Source organism: Corapipo altera, unplaced genomic scaffold (assembly GCF_003945725.1).
Source record: "Corapipo altera isolate COAL_440 unplaced genomic scaffold, ASM394572v1 175, whole genome shotgun sequence".
Classification (NCBI taxonomy): Eukaryota; Metazoa; Chordata; class Aves; order Passeriformes; family Pipridae; genus Corapipo; species Corapipo altera.
The window spans coordinates 70,338-82,422 of record NW_020884942.1 but is presented as its reverse complement, the minus strand read 5'-3'; the positions used below and the strand labels follow the sequence as shown (position 1 = coordinate 82,422).

The following is a 12,085-nucleotide window of genomic DNA, read 5'->3' as shown; positions in this document are numbered from 1 at the left end:
GTTTCTGACCTTTGCAGCTTTGGCCTTCTCGAGCTGCTGAAGTTGTTCTAGAGCTGGTCCCTGAGCTGCAGTATCAATGGGCAGATCCCAGACACTGCTTCCTTCCCAGACTAGATAGTGAAGAAAACAAACATTGACAAGCAAAAATAAGCACATCAACAAACACAAGTGAAAGGGCGAAATCTTGCACACACTGTTACTACGTTTTATGAACTAAAATCATGATAACATGTTAGTCTTAGTCAGTAGAGGGCCACCTTATCTTTCTGCAGAACAAGGCTTGTCCATGTCTGAAGCAAGGCTGGGCTTCCTACAAAATTCTACAGAAAAACCAGCTATTCAAACTCCTCCCATCAGAGCAGAACATCCTTAGAATATAACAACCCCTTCAGATCAAAGCTTCCCATAACCATAAAAAAATTACCATATTCTTCACAGCTCTCAAAATGGAACTTACACTGTGAGGCAAAGTAGGTTGATCCAGTTAAAAATAATGATGCAGAACTAATTTCCCCTGGTGTCAAAAAGGGAGTGATCATCTCAAAGATGCTGACTCTTACTGCATGGACTTTTCTGAGTAGTCCTGGCACAGGCAAAGCCTCTTACCTGTAGGCTGTGAAGCTGACTGAAGTTCCCATATTGAGCCAGTGTCCGGCACTGACACAGACCTTGTGACAGGTGGCATCATGTTCTGTTCAGATATTCTGCAATACCAACAGGGAGAGTCAACATGCCAGGGAGAGGAGTGCTCTGAACACACATGACACTCAGTAACTTGTAACATACTCCTTTCCTTCCACACCTCTATTTAAAACAAAAATACCACACCGACAAGGTTAATTGCTTGTAGAGCTCTTGCTGATCTCATCCCTGCTGCCAAGCCAAGGGCTAAGCCAGCTACTGCTACAGTTTTGCATCTGCTGCTTAGAGGCCAGTTTGAGGAACCAGCATCCAGTACTGCAGAACTTGACTGGCAAAGCCATTCTGTACCAGCCCATCTGTCAAACAGGTACGATTTCAACTCTGAGATTTTTTCCTCCTCGCTTCCATAAACACTCTCTAAGGCAAAGACTACGTCTGTAAAGCAGTACTCAACATCCTGAACGGTTCCATATTCTCATTGCCATCTTTAAAATATGTAATGCTCCAGTATGAGCAAACTCGACTAGGACAGACTGCTGATAAGATGCAATTATTGTTAGATACAAGCTAGAGTACAGGAAGAATGGACTTCAGTTCAAGGTTGGGCTAACTCACCTCATCTTCAGGGCTTGGAACTGTTGCAAGAGGATAGCGAGCTGCTGCTGCTGCTGGGAGGAGAGGGCTGCCTTCTGCTGCTGAGCCAGCATCTGTGCATACTGTTGTCTTCAAAAGACAAGCAGAGAGTCACGGGTTTGCTCACTTATGCCCAGGTTACAGAATCATGCTCTGGGACTAATGCCCACTGACCTCTATGATGTACATGCTAAGCACTAGTAGAAAGCACACAATGGGGGCTGGGAAAGAACCAAAATGTAAGGATACAACCAATTGGCCCACGTGACCAGAACCATATTTCTCTTCATCTTCAACTATGTCACCTGGGTATTACTGCCCAATGTCCCTCTTGTAGGTTTGTGCAACACTACTTCCCTTCTTCTATAAATTCTATAAAGTTAGCTCAAATTAATCTGGCTTTGCTGCACACCATCAGTCTCTTCCACAGTATGCCAAGGCATTGCCTGGCACAGGGGCAGGTTCTCACCTCAAACTATAAGCTGACAATAAGCATTAAAAAAAATATGATCATGATACATGCTTTCAGGACCCCTTGAAGAAGTAGTCTGATTGTTTCCTTTCCTCCAAGCCCCTACAAAACAAGTTGTCAGGAACTGGCCAGAACCGAACAACTGACAGCTTTGGCAAAATAGACTACAAACTTCTGTGACCAGCAGTTACCTCCTGCTGATCTTCAAAGAGCTGAGCAAGCAGACCAAAACGAAGTTCCACCTTCTCCATCTCCAGTTCAAAAAACTGGCAGCCTTCTCCTGACTCGAAAACATCTGAAGTGCATTACTAGGACAGCTGGGATTCAGTCTGACCAGAACAGGTACCATACAGCAGCTCTCACCCAAGCAGGTATGTGTGACACAGAAAACGACTGACAAACGTGCCTGAGGCAGCCACACTGTCCTACTCCTGCACACTGGGGACATCTCTGGTGTTTGAGGAAGCAGCTAGTGCTGTTGGAGGTAGAGTACTCCCAGCCCCAGTGCCCAAGAAAACAATGACAAGAAGCTGAACCCAGATGACTAAAAATGCAGAGCAGAACACGGCCACTGGAACATCTCTGGCACTTTGGAGAGTCTTACTGTATTAAAAGATGCTGATACTGGAGGTGCTGCATTTGGATCAGAGCCAACTCCTGCTGTCTAGTCAGTCGCTCTTGGTCCAGCTCGCCCTGTGTTTAGGAATAAAACACTTCATTATAATACACATATATATGTAAGAGCAGCATATTGCAAATGCAAGCAATGTAAGAGTTGCACTTTGAACAAAAAAGTCAATAAAAGTGGAAAAATTGCAAGAGACTGACAAAGCCTGTAGCACAGTGAATTAAATACACAGCACTCCTACATATTACAGGGCTAAACCTCCCAGCCACAGACATGGCAAAACAAACACTTTTAAACTTAGTCTCTTCTCTTACAAAGGTAATTTAACACCGAGTTCAGCCTCGGTGCTCAGAGCACTTGCAATTCCAAGACAGAGCACCCAACAACTAAAGAATTCATTCCTATTTGTTACAGGACTATTTGAATACTCTGTCACACAATTACCAGATGTGGAAGTGGTGCTGGGCCTGGAGTGAAGGGGACCCTGCCCCACATTTTCATGATGTCTCCAAGCGGCTGGAAAGTCTCATCACAGGCTCTCTTAACCAACAATGACATGGTGAAGTATCCAGCCTGGAACCACTCTGCCATCTCCTGATTACTGAATGGACCTGAAGGAACATCAACCAACACATGTTGCAGGGAAGGAGAAGCAGGGCTGAGTTCAGCATGTTGGAAACAAAGAGCACAGTGCTTTTTAAAGTCACAGTACCAGCACCAGCGGGTCCTGTCCGTCTCCCCCCTTGATTGCACAGACTGAGCCCCCAAGGCTGGAGTGTCAATGCACAGATCTGCATCTTTACAGGGGTACAGCCCTGCCCCAGAGTCTCACCCTGCACTGCAGGGGACAGGCCAGCACTGAGCTGTGAAGCCTGGCCCAGTTAATACCCTTCCTGCCTTCCAGCAGAGCTCATCACTGCTCCAGGCTCAGCCCCGGGCTGGTCCTTGGCAGCACCCACGAGCTGACAGTGCCAGAACCACAGTGCTGCTCTCCCTGGGTGCACTGCACAGCTCATTCAACAACCTTAGCCTGGTTCTACTCTTGCCTTCAAATCAGAGGAATTCATATGTTTCACAGAAGTTTTGCTTCTGGAACTCAGCAGATGAGTAGATCCACCTCTGGATGGACAATTACATTTGTTAAGGTAATGAGGATCCATTTTCTTTCCTTTCTCAGAAAGCTACATTTTTCCTTCTCTTCCTCTTTTTCCTGAGAAAGACTTCAGTAATTGCCTTCAAAGGAGGGCTCCTATACTAATTTTACATATCCAAATAGATACAAAGCCAGTAGGAAAAATATTATTTAACCGAGTAAGAGCCACGTAAGTAAGTTTTGCAAAAATGTTTTCTGAAAAGCAAGAACATTTAGCAACTCTTGCCTCCTCTGTAAGGAGTATCTCTAGAAGGCAATTCCTTTCAGAGAATATAAAACCAAAAGAGGTTATTCCAAGAAAAAAAAAATTAGGTGGGAGTGTTTACTTCTGGAGGTCACATGGAAGGAAGTCCAGCCAGCAGTGCCTGACACACCATGTAAAGCAACTGAGCAAATATAAGCAGTTTATGGCTCACATCCTTTCAACTTAAAGGAGTGAGGAAAAAATCATAAGGATGTGCAATACCTGCAGACAAGAGATTGGCACAGATCCCATAAAAACACCCCCACTAATCCTATCTGGAGTCCACAGCTAAGGAGTCCTTCACACAAACAGTGTGAAGAACAGCAAGGGAGGAATTCACTGTTTAACTGCATTTTTGGGAGGCAGATAAGCAGCTGCTAAAACAGAGCCCAGAGACCTCCAACAGAAAAGTACCTTCTCAAAGCAAAGATGCAAATATCTGTATGAAAGGCCTGCTCTAACTTTCATTGCAAAAAAAAAAAAAAACAACTCTTCAGCAAAAACTGCAAGCATGAAACAGTTTATTTGTATTATATGAACTAACATTGCACTGGCTGCAAGTGCAATTTAAACTGAGATTCTGCATGAGCACTGGCTTATGGAAACTTGTTTCCTCTTTGCTCTAGATTCTAAACAAATTACCTTTCCCTGAATACTCAATGCCTTGAGGCTGAGCCTAGAAAACTGATTTCAGCGTTTCTCACGGATTCTCTTCAACAAGATACTCGAGTGGTCACGTTCTTGGTTTGTTTCCATTGTTATCTGGAAATCTGAGTAACTGCTGGCATGAAAAACAGGTTTGAGCATAGCCTCAATTTACAGAACCACAAAGTGATGGCAAACCTCACCCACAACAAAGCCTGACTCTGGACATGAGGCCTGCTGAGCTGAGGGGGGCACTGATGGGTTGAAAATATTTGCAGAACCCAATTCTAGAGTGGTAAAGTCCCTGTGCTGCTTTTGTAAAAACAAGCACCAGTATCTGCTGGGGGTAATTCTGTGAAGAACTCTAACAATTCGTGAAACAAAAGAGGAAGTGTAAAGGGCACAGACCTACCCTGAATTTCTCCTTGTGGATCTTTGTAGTACCACTTCTGCATGGCTTCATGGAACAGTGGCATAGAGGAACCCTTGGCTCTGTGCTCTTGAATTTTTGCTGCTAGTCTTTCATCATCCAGGGCACTGTCCTGCAGATATGCCACCATCTTCTCTGCTTGCTGCAGGAGACATCAAAACCAGCAAGGAATACAAGAGTTAGATGTGTGCTTACAGATCTGACAGTGAATGTGCCAAACACAACCACCTTGTGCTAGCCAGTGCTCAGGAGCAGGCCAGGACTGCCAGGAGTGACTGCAACACAAACCTCGAGCTCTGTACCACACTGTCAGAATCCTCAACAAGCACAGTTCACCTGCTTAAGCAAAGCTTTAAAACAACTTGCCAAGAAGGTATCACACAGTATCACGGTGAAAAATACATATTTTAAACACACTGGATGTACATACAGGCAAATCATAATGCTGCTTTACAGTGATCATAAGCACTAGGGTCTCTAGCTTTTTAATACAGAGTATGGTACCCTGATCCATACTGCATGAAATACTACAAAAGCTTAAACTATTCTCAAAAAAAAAAAAGTAATGGAGAGAAGCAGTTTTCAGTAGACACCGTGGATTGTAAAGTCTCAGCTGCATTTCTGATTTATGAGCTTCAAAACTTTTTTGCATTCCAAATTCCTCCAGTCCCACGATTGTCGACAACAAAGGAATCTGAGAAATTTTACCTGCTCTAGGTGTTTGAGGCCCTCTTCATCATCTGGATCAGTGGGAATGTTGCCCATGCCTGGAGCAGCTGTGACAGGTGTTTGAACTGGCCGCAGAGCAGGATTTGAATTGGAAACAGGAGGAGAAAGATGAGCAGAAGAAGCTGTGTCTGCAGAAATCTGTGGCAAAGGTTGAGCAAGAGAAGCCAAATCTAAAGAAAAATGTTACAGTTAGTTCATTGTCTTTTCATTAACATAAATTAAAATGACTTTTAAGAACCTACTGTGGAGAATGCTAACAGCTCAAATTTAGCACCAAAGCAAAAGTATTTTCAGATGTCCCTGAATGTACTGTTTACAGCACAGGCACCCAACCTCACTTGAGGGAACAAACAGTTCAGTTTAACAGTGCAGAACTCAGCACACCCATCCCCTGGCCACACCATTTGTCCAGACTGATCTGCTCTACCACAACGATGCACATCCACAACTGGCTCATGTTTTTCTGAATTGCACTGCAACGTGAAGTACCAGTGCACTGCAAACACCTGAGATGGCATATCCAACAAATCCTCTCTTTACAGACCAGTTGATGAACTCCAGCTTTTTATCACTGGAATCCAGTCCTTGCCTCTTCTAAGAGACCAAGAGAGTGGGAACTCACTAAATTTTTCTTCCAAATTTCTTACCTTCCCCTCTGCTGGACATTTTGGCTGGAGGTGTATTCTCCGGTCGACTCTCTTTATCTTCTGTTTTTTCTGTCCTTTCTGGTACAGACTCCTCCTTCCTTTCAAAAAGGCTTGTCTGCAGCGGGTCTGGAGGCTGGGATTTTGGTGGGGTGTCTGACCTTGCAGCTGGAGATGATGCCTGGGCTGCTTCTTCCCCAGCTTCTGTAAGATGGCACAGTTCTGTGTGACTGAATTAACGGGAACTCTACGCTGGCAGTTGCACCAGAAGTCCCCCCCCTTACCTGCCACTACTCTTTCTGTTTTCTCGCCCTCTTTCTTGGTCTTTTCATGATCTTTGGCTTCTTCATTGTGGCTCCCTTCAGAGTCGGATCTCTCTTCCCCTTCCTCCACAGGTCGGAAGTCCATCTCCTGTTCCTCAGGTATCGGCTCCTTCTGCACCTTCTGCAAAGCCAACACAACCGCCCGTGACCCACCCGGCAGCTCGGGACATCGGTCACGGCGACCCAAGGCCCAGGACAGCCCTTCACCTTTAAAGAGAGGAACGCCCCGGAGGAGTCGAAGGTTCCCATCTCCTCCTCGGCATCCTCCAGGCACCACTCCGGGAGGCTGTCCCTGTCGTCGTCCATGCTGCCGCTGCCGCAGCGCACGCGCCGATAGCCCCGCTCGTCGTCGCGCTCCCGGAAATCGAACTCGAACCGGCGCCGCCGCTCCATGTGCTCCCGCCAGCCTGCGGAACCAGGAGAGGGAACTGCACCCCCAGCCCGGGCAGGGCAGGGTCACAGACGGGTAATATCCCCACAGGACACAGCCCACCTACCGAGGGGCAACCTCAGGGCAAGGGAGAGAAAAGGACAATCCTGCCAACGAGCAGGACACTTCCGAAAACCACGGCACGGTCCCGAGATATAAACTGTACTGTGAGCACTAACAACCAAGTAAGGCTGAGAAAGCTGGGCTACATCATCTAAAACAGGCACCAAAATAAGGCAAGAAACACTAGTTGCTGATAGAATTTACCAGCCATCATTGACTTAAATCTTTTCCGGCCCCTTTCTGTGTGTAAGACTTTGTATTTTCTTCCAGGCCACCTGCAGAAGACACGTCCTGAAGGAAACATGCTTTTTGTCTCATGCCCTCAGAGATGCTTTTGTGCACATACATGAAAAATGGAGTGACAACTGTTCAAATACCTTTAAAAGGACTGGAAAGTCTCTTGAATGGTCATTTTTTAGCCATGGAATACCAAAACTTGGAATGTTAAGAAGAAGGAAAACTTTCCAAATTCAAGTATAAATTTTGTATCCAGAAGACACCTTCATTCAGCCAAGTTTCAAATCCTGAGTGTAATAATGCTATTTAAACTGTAAAGAACTTGCTGCTAAGGAAAACAAACTGGGAGTGAAAGGATTGTACACAGTTTTCCCTGAAGTAGAAAGCAGCTTTACCAGAAAGGTGCAAAGTAAAAATGAAACCACCTTAACTTTTAGTGGCAGTTGTTCTTTTCTGGAAGGGGGGGAAAGAAAAAAAAGAAATCTATTTTTTGCTCTCAATCTGTTCAACCAGTGCAGTCTCACTGTACCAAATGGTTCCCTCCCCCCCCCAAAAAAATCACAGTACAGGAGAGAAATGTTGTCCTGTTTCATATGAAAATGAATGTTTCCACACTGACCTTAATACCCTAAGTACTAATATTAGCCATGTAAAAACCTACCTTTGTATAACAAATATAGGAGATGTAAAACAAACTCCTTCTGGAGACATTATGAACTTCAATGTTAAATTTTACGAAGGAAACACAAAAGGTTAGACTTTAACAAGGCCTTCACTATACCATATGTGCCTATTTGCAAATAACTTCAGGATAACAGGATAACTTCATCTATGCTTCTACAAATAAGTATTAAACCATCAAATCAATATTCTGAGGCAACCTTTCAATGTCATTAAGGAAGGAGATTGAAGTGTGAGAGGTTGCTGACAACCAGCCTGCATTTCTGATAAAAGCCATGGCCAGACATCTCATCACAACCAGGAACATCCAGGTCAGGTTTCCCAACACCTGGAAAAACAGAGCCATGGCCTGAGCCTGGCAATGCCATCCAGGGGCTCACAAACGGCTGAGCATCTCTTCTCCTCCTCCCTTCTGTGTGGAGCAGGAAAATCCAGTGTTTAGAACTTCCAGTACAGCCATAAACGGGTCATGTAGAGTCCCTGCATTAGAGAAAAGCCTCTGCTCTTCCACAGTTCACATCCCTACAGCAGGAGCAGAGGCTCTTCACAGTACAACCCAGAAACAAGGCCTGGAAAGGGAATTCAAAGCATTTTGTTAATTCCAGGCGTCTTCAAAGTTCTAGTTAAGAACCATTTCCTCTGCTTGCAAAGATTTAGTCACAGCACCCTTTATACCCCCTCATTTTCAGAGCTGGGTGAAGTCTCTGTTTCTTAATAACAAACTGTTTGTAAAAGCCTATCAGAATATAGGCAGTAACTCAGGGGTGAAGTACCAGGCTGCCAATCTTTAAAACAAGCCAAAAGTAAAGATAAATGTTCAACTCTTATGCAAAGTTTTTTAACCAACAGTTAGGACACAAACACAGCTTTAAATTCAGTCCTGTACTGTCACCAGGTACCAGTTATATGATCAAGACTTCAAGTTACAAGACATAATTTTAAGCTTAATTTATCCCTTGTAATTTATGGTGACACTGTAGGTAGAACACAGGACTACTGGCCACTGCAGGAAATCCAAGTACACATTAGCCTCAATTATTAACAGCTATTTCTCTCTTAAAAGTTATATTCTCTAACTTAGCAATGAAATTTTCAATGTATACTAAACTAACACTAAATACTTAACTAAAAAATAGTACACACTTTTTGGCATATGTTGCATATGAACCTAATTCTTATTTTGCTCAATTTTAGAGAAAGATTCTCCAATGTACTTCAGTTGCTTCAAGATATTTAATATGCACAAGGAACAACGCCCAAAAATTCAACTCTACCTGAATCACAAACTGATTCTGAAAATGGAGTGACCAAGATGATTTGAAAAGTCTTTCAAAAAAAGCAGCAACCAAAAGTCTTTATGAGATTACAGCCTAAGGACTCTCCCAAATGCTTTTCAGGAAAAAGACCTTAACAGAGGTATTTCAGGAAAGACACAAAACGGTATCAGAGAGAAATTTTAGGCAAGAAGAACTGATTCCTATTTCTTAAGGATGACTTGGTAACCAAGACATAAACACCTATACATCATTCACTAGTTTTGAGACCAAACCAGGTTTGTATATGTACCTGACAAAATGGACTTGCCTGGCAAATGTAAAAGGCAATCACTATATGAATGCAAGGATTGGAACAACAGATAGAGAGGTATTAAATCATTAAAGATGGTTAAAAATTAAAAGAAAAAAACCTTAGATTTAGACTCACTGCCTGCTTCCATGGTCACACTCTTCTTGCAGACAGTTAACCCTGTCTAAAATCCCAGCAGGGATACACAGAGCCAAGCCAAAGGAAGGGTCAGCTAAACAAATGACAGCCCTCTCAAGATATTTCTCTATTTTTAGCAGGACACATGATTAGTACTATTACCTAACACCAGAATAAGTACAAAGCAACAGTTTAAGCCACGCCAATTTGAGTTAAACTCATTGTTTAAAGTAAAAATGAGATTAAAACCATCTTGATGGTCCTGTGGCTACTCCTCACAGGAGAATTCAAACCCAGCTCTGACTGAAGCCAATACAGGACAATACAGTTGTCAGCTCAGGCTATCTCAAAATCAGCAACTACTCTGCACATTCACAGATCTCTCAGAACAGGCTTTCAGGAACACGTGCTAGAACTAACTTGTAAGTGAAGTTCAGTTAGTTGCCTACTACACTGGACATTCAAATAACCAGTAATATTTTCCGTAACGGAAGTAAGATAATGTGGTGGTTTGAATAATTTGATAATTTCCATAATCTTCCTCAGAAGATCTTCAAAAAAAAAAGCCCAAGACATGAATGAACTTCTGAACTTTGAGGTCTATGCTTCCTTTTAAGCTAAAGCACATGGGCTTGGACTTGCCCAGCACTCCACTCCTCGTCCCAAGCTGCATCTGACCATCATGAGGTCCCGGCCTGCTGTCGTCTGACCCAGATAGCAAAGAAGCAGTGTCTAATGAACAACTGTGACCACACACTGGGGAAAGGAAAATTACATTATTCAAAATTTGCCCTCCAGCCTTGCTCTAAATAGAAAACATCTGATGATAAATCCAGCCCTGTGCTCCTTGACAAATTTTAGTACAGTCGAGCAGCTGTTTGAGGGCAGAGCAACACAACTGTGGAGAGGGCTTGGAACAGAGGTGATGGGCACTCACAGCAATAAGAGTACTGAAAGTCCTCTGAGGTGTTAAAAAAAGGCAACAGACTCATTGTAAGAGCAACTGGGACTCTTTTATTAAAGAACTTGCCCACCTCAGCCCCAAAGGTGTCTCATGCTTCCTTTGCTTTCCTGTCAAGTGTAGTCAGACTCAGGTGGTACCTTATCACCCTCTACAACTACCTGAGAGGAGGTTTAGAGTGGATATTAGGAGCAATTCTCACTGAAAAGGTTGTCTAGCACTGGCACAGGTTGCCCAGGAAAGCAGTGGAGTCCCCATCCCTGGAGGGAATCTAAAAGATGTGTAGATGTGGCAGTTGGGGACGTGGGTTAGTGGTGGCCTTGGCAGTCCTGGGGAACAGCTGGACTCAGCGACCTTGAAGGTCTTTTCCAAACTAAGTAATTCTATGATTCTCTGAAGATGTAACAGTAGAAGAGCTAGATCCTCCCTTGGTAGCCCAGAAGCCTTCTGCAGCCAAGAGATATCTAAACCCAGGATCCCACAACAGGTATGACTGAATCTTTTCCAAAGAGAAGGGAAATATATATATGTATTTATATATAAATATATAAATTTAATGCTGGAAACAAGTGAACAGACCTATCTTGTCAGGCCAGGGAAGGAGAGAGTGACACCAAACTGGTGCCTGACATTTATTGAGAAAAGACATCCTTTAATTTATCTACAAAATGCACAGAGCAATATATTTTGAGATTTCCCAAGGATGCCTCTTGGCATTGTGAACACAGCTGGAAAACTCCAAAAAGAGGTCGCTGACCAGAGTGGTTTAGTGTCAGCATCCCTCCACAGCCTCAGAAATGCTGCCTAACGTGGGTCATTTCTCTCCCCTCCTTGCCACAGCCACAAAGAAACAGTATTATCAGAAAAATCCTGCTTCTACCAGGTACACACACACCTGGAACACAACACAGACGAGTGCACACCTGCAAAATACTGTTCCCTGAGCATCCTGGAAGATGCTCAGAAGAAAACAAAAGCACATGATTTCATGCTGATCATTTTGTGACAGCGCCCTGCAGGCCCAGTATTGCATGGCCCAAACCTCACGAACCTCACCTAGTTTTGTCCCGAACTCGGGACCTCCCTTTCCCCATGCCCTGATTCCCCCTGCCCTTTCCCTGTAAGCAGGGTTGCCTGTCTGGCCCCTGCCCTCTCACCTGGGCTGTGGGGTCGCCACCTCTCTCCGTCCCTGCGGGACCCAGCCAGTCTCCAGCCTCCGTCCTCATCCTCCCCGTTCTGCTCCTCCCGGAAGATGCGCCAGTTCTCGCTCTCAGAGCGGATAAACTCGTGTTTCCTCCCCGCTGTCGCTGTCCCGCCTTCCTCAAAGTTTGGTCTCACTGCAAAGCAAACACAGGTCAGTGAATATGTGTTCTGTCTTTAGGAACACAGAAGCAAAAGGGTTAAAATCCTGCTCCCTTGGAGGCAAAACCACATCAGAACTGGCTGTAGGAACCTAGGAGAGGAAT

The 12,085-nt window shown here is 44.3% G+C and overlaps 1 protein-coding gene across 11 annotated transcripts in view; it reads right to left on the bottom strand.

The window, feature by feature from the left end:
* GIGYF2 (GRB10 interacting GYF protein 2) overlaps window positions 1-12,085 on the bottom strand; it is a 74,266-nt gene that overhangs the window by 14,228 nt on the left and 47,953 nt on the right. For 8 of the 11 annotated variants that reach the window (XM_027661886.1, XM_027661888.1, XM_027661891.1 and 5 more), the window contains 11 exons: window positions 11,777-11,956; window positions 6,751-6,950; window positions 6,505-6,664; window positions 6,224-6,424; window positions 5,556-5,746; window positions 4,830-4,989; window positions 2,820-2,986; window positions 2,352-2,440; window positions 1,258-1,365; window positions 607-704; window positions 10-110 (listed from right to left, as the gene is read on the bottom strand). In XM_027661886.1, the coding sequence (XP_027517687.1) occupies window positions 10-110; window positions 607-704; window positions 1,258-1,365; window positions 2,352-2,440; window positions 2,820-2,986; window positions 4,830-4,989; window positions 5,556-5,746; window positions 6,224-6,424; window positions 6,505-6,664; window positions 6,751-6,950; window positions 11,777-11,956 (1,655 nt within the window). The remainder of the gene's footprint in view (window positions 1-9; window positions 111-606; window positions 705-1,257; window positions 1,366-2,351; window positions 2,441-2,819; window positions 2,987-4,829; window positions 4,990-5,555; window positions 5,747-6,223; window positions 6,425-6,504; window positions 6,665-6,750; window positions 6,951-11,776; window positions 11,957-12,085) is intronic. The other 3 variants (XM_027661889.1, XM_027661892.1, XM_027661897.1) reach the window with 1 other exon arrangement.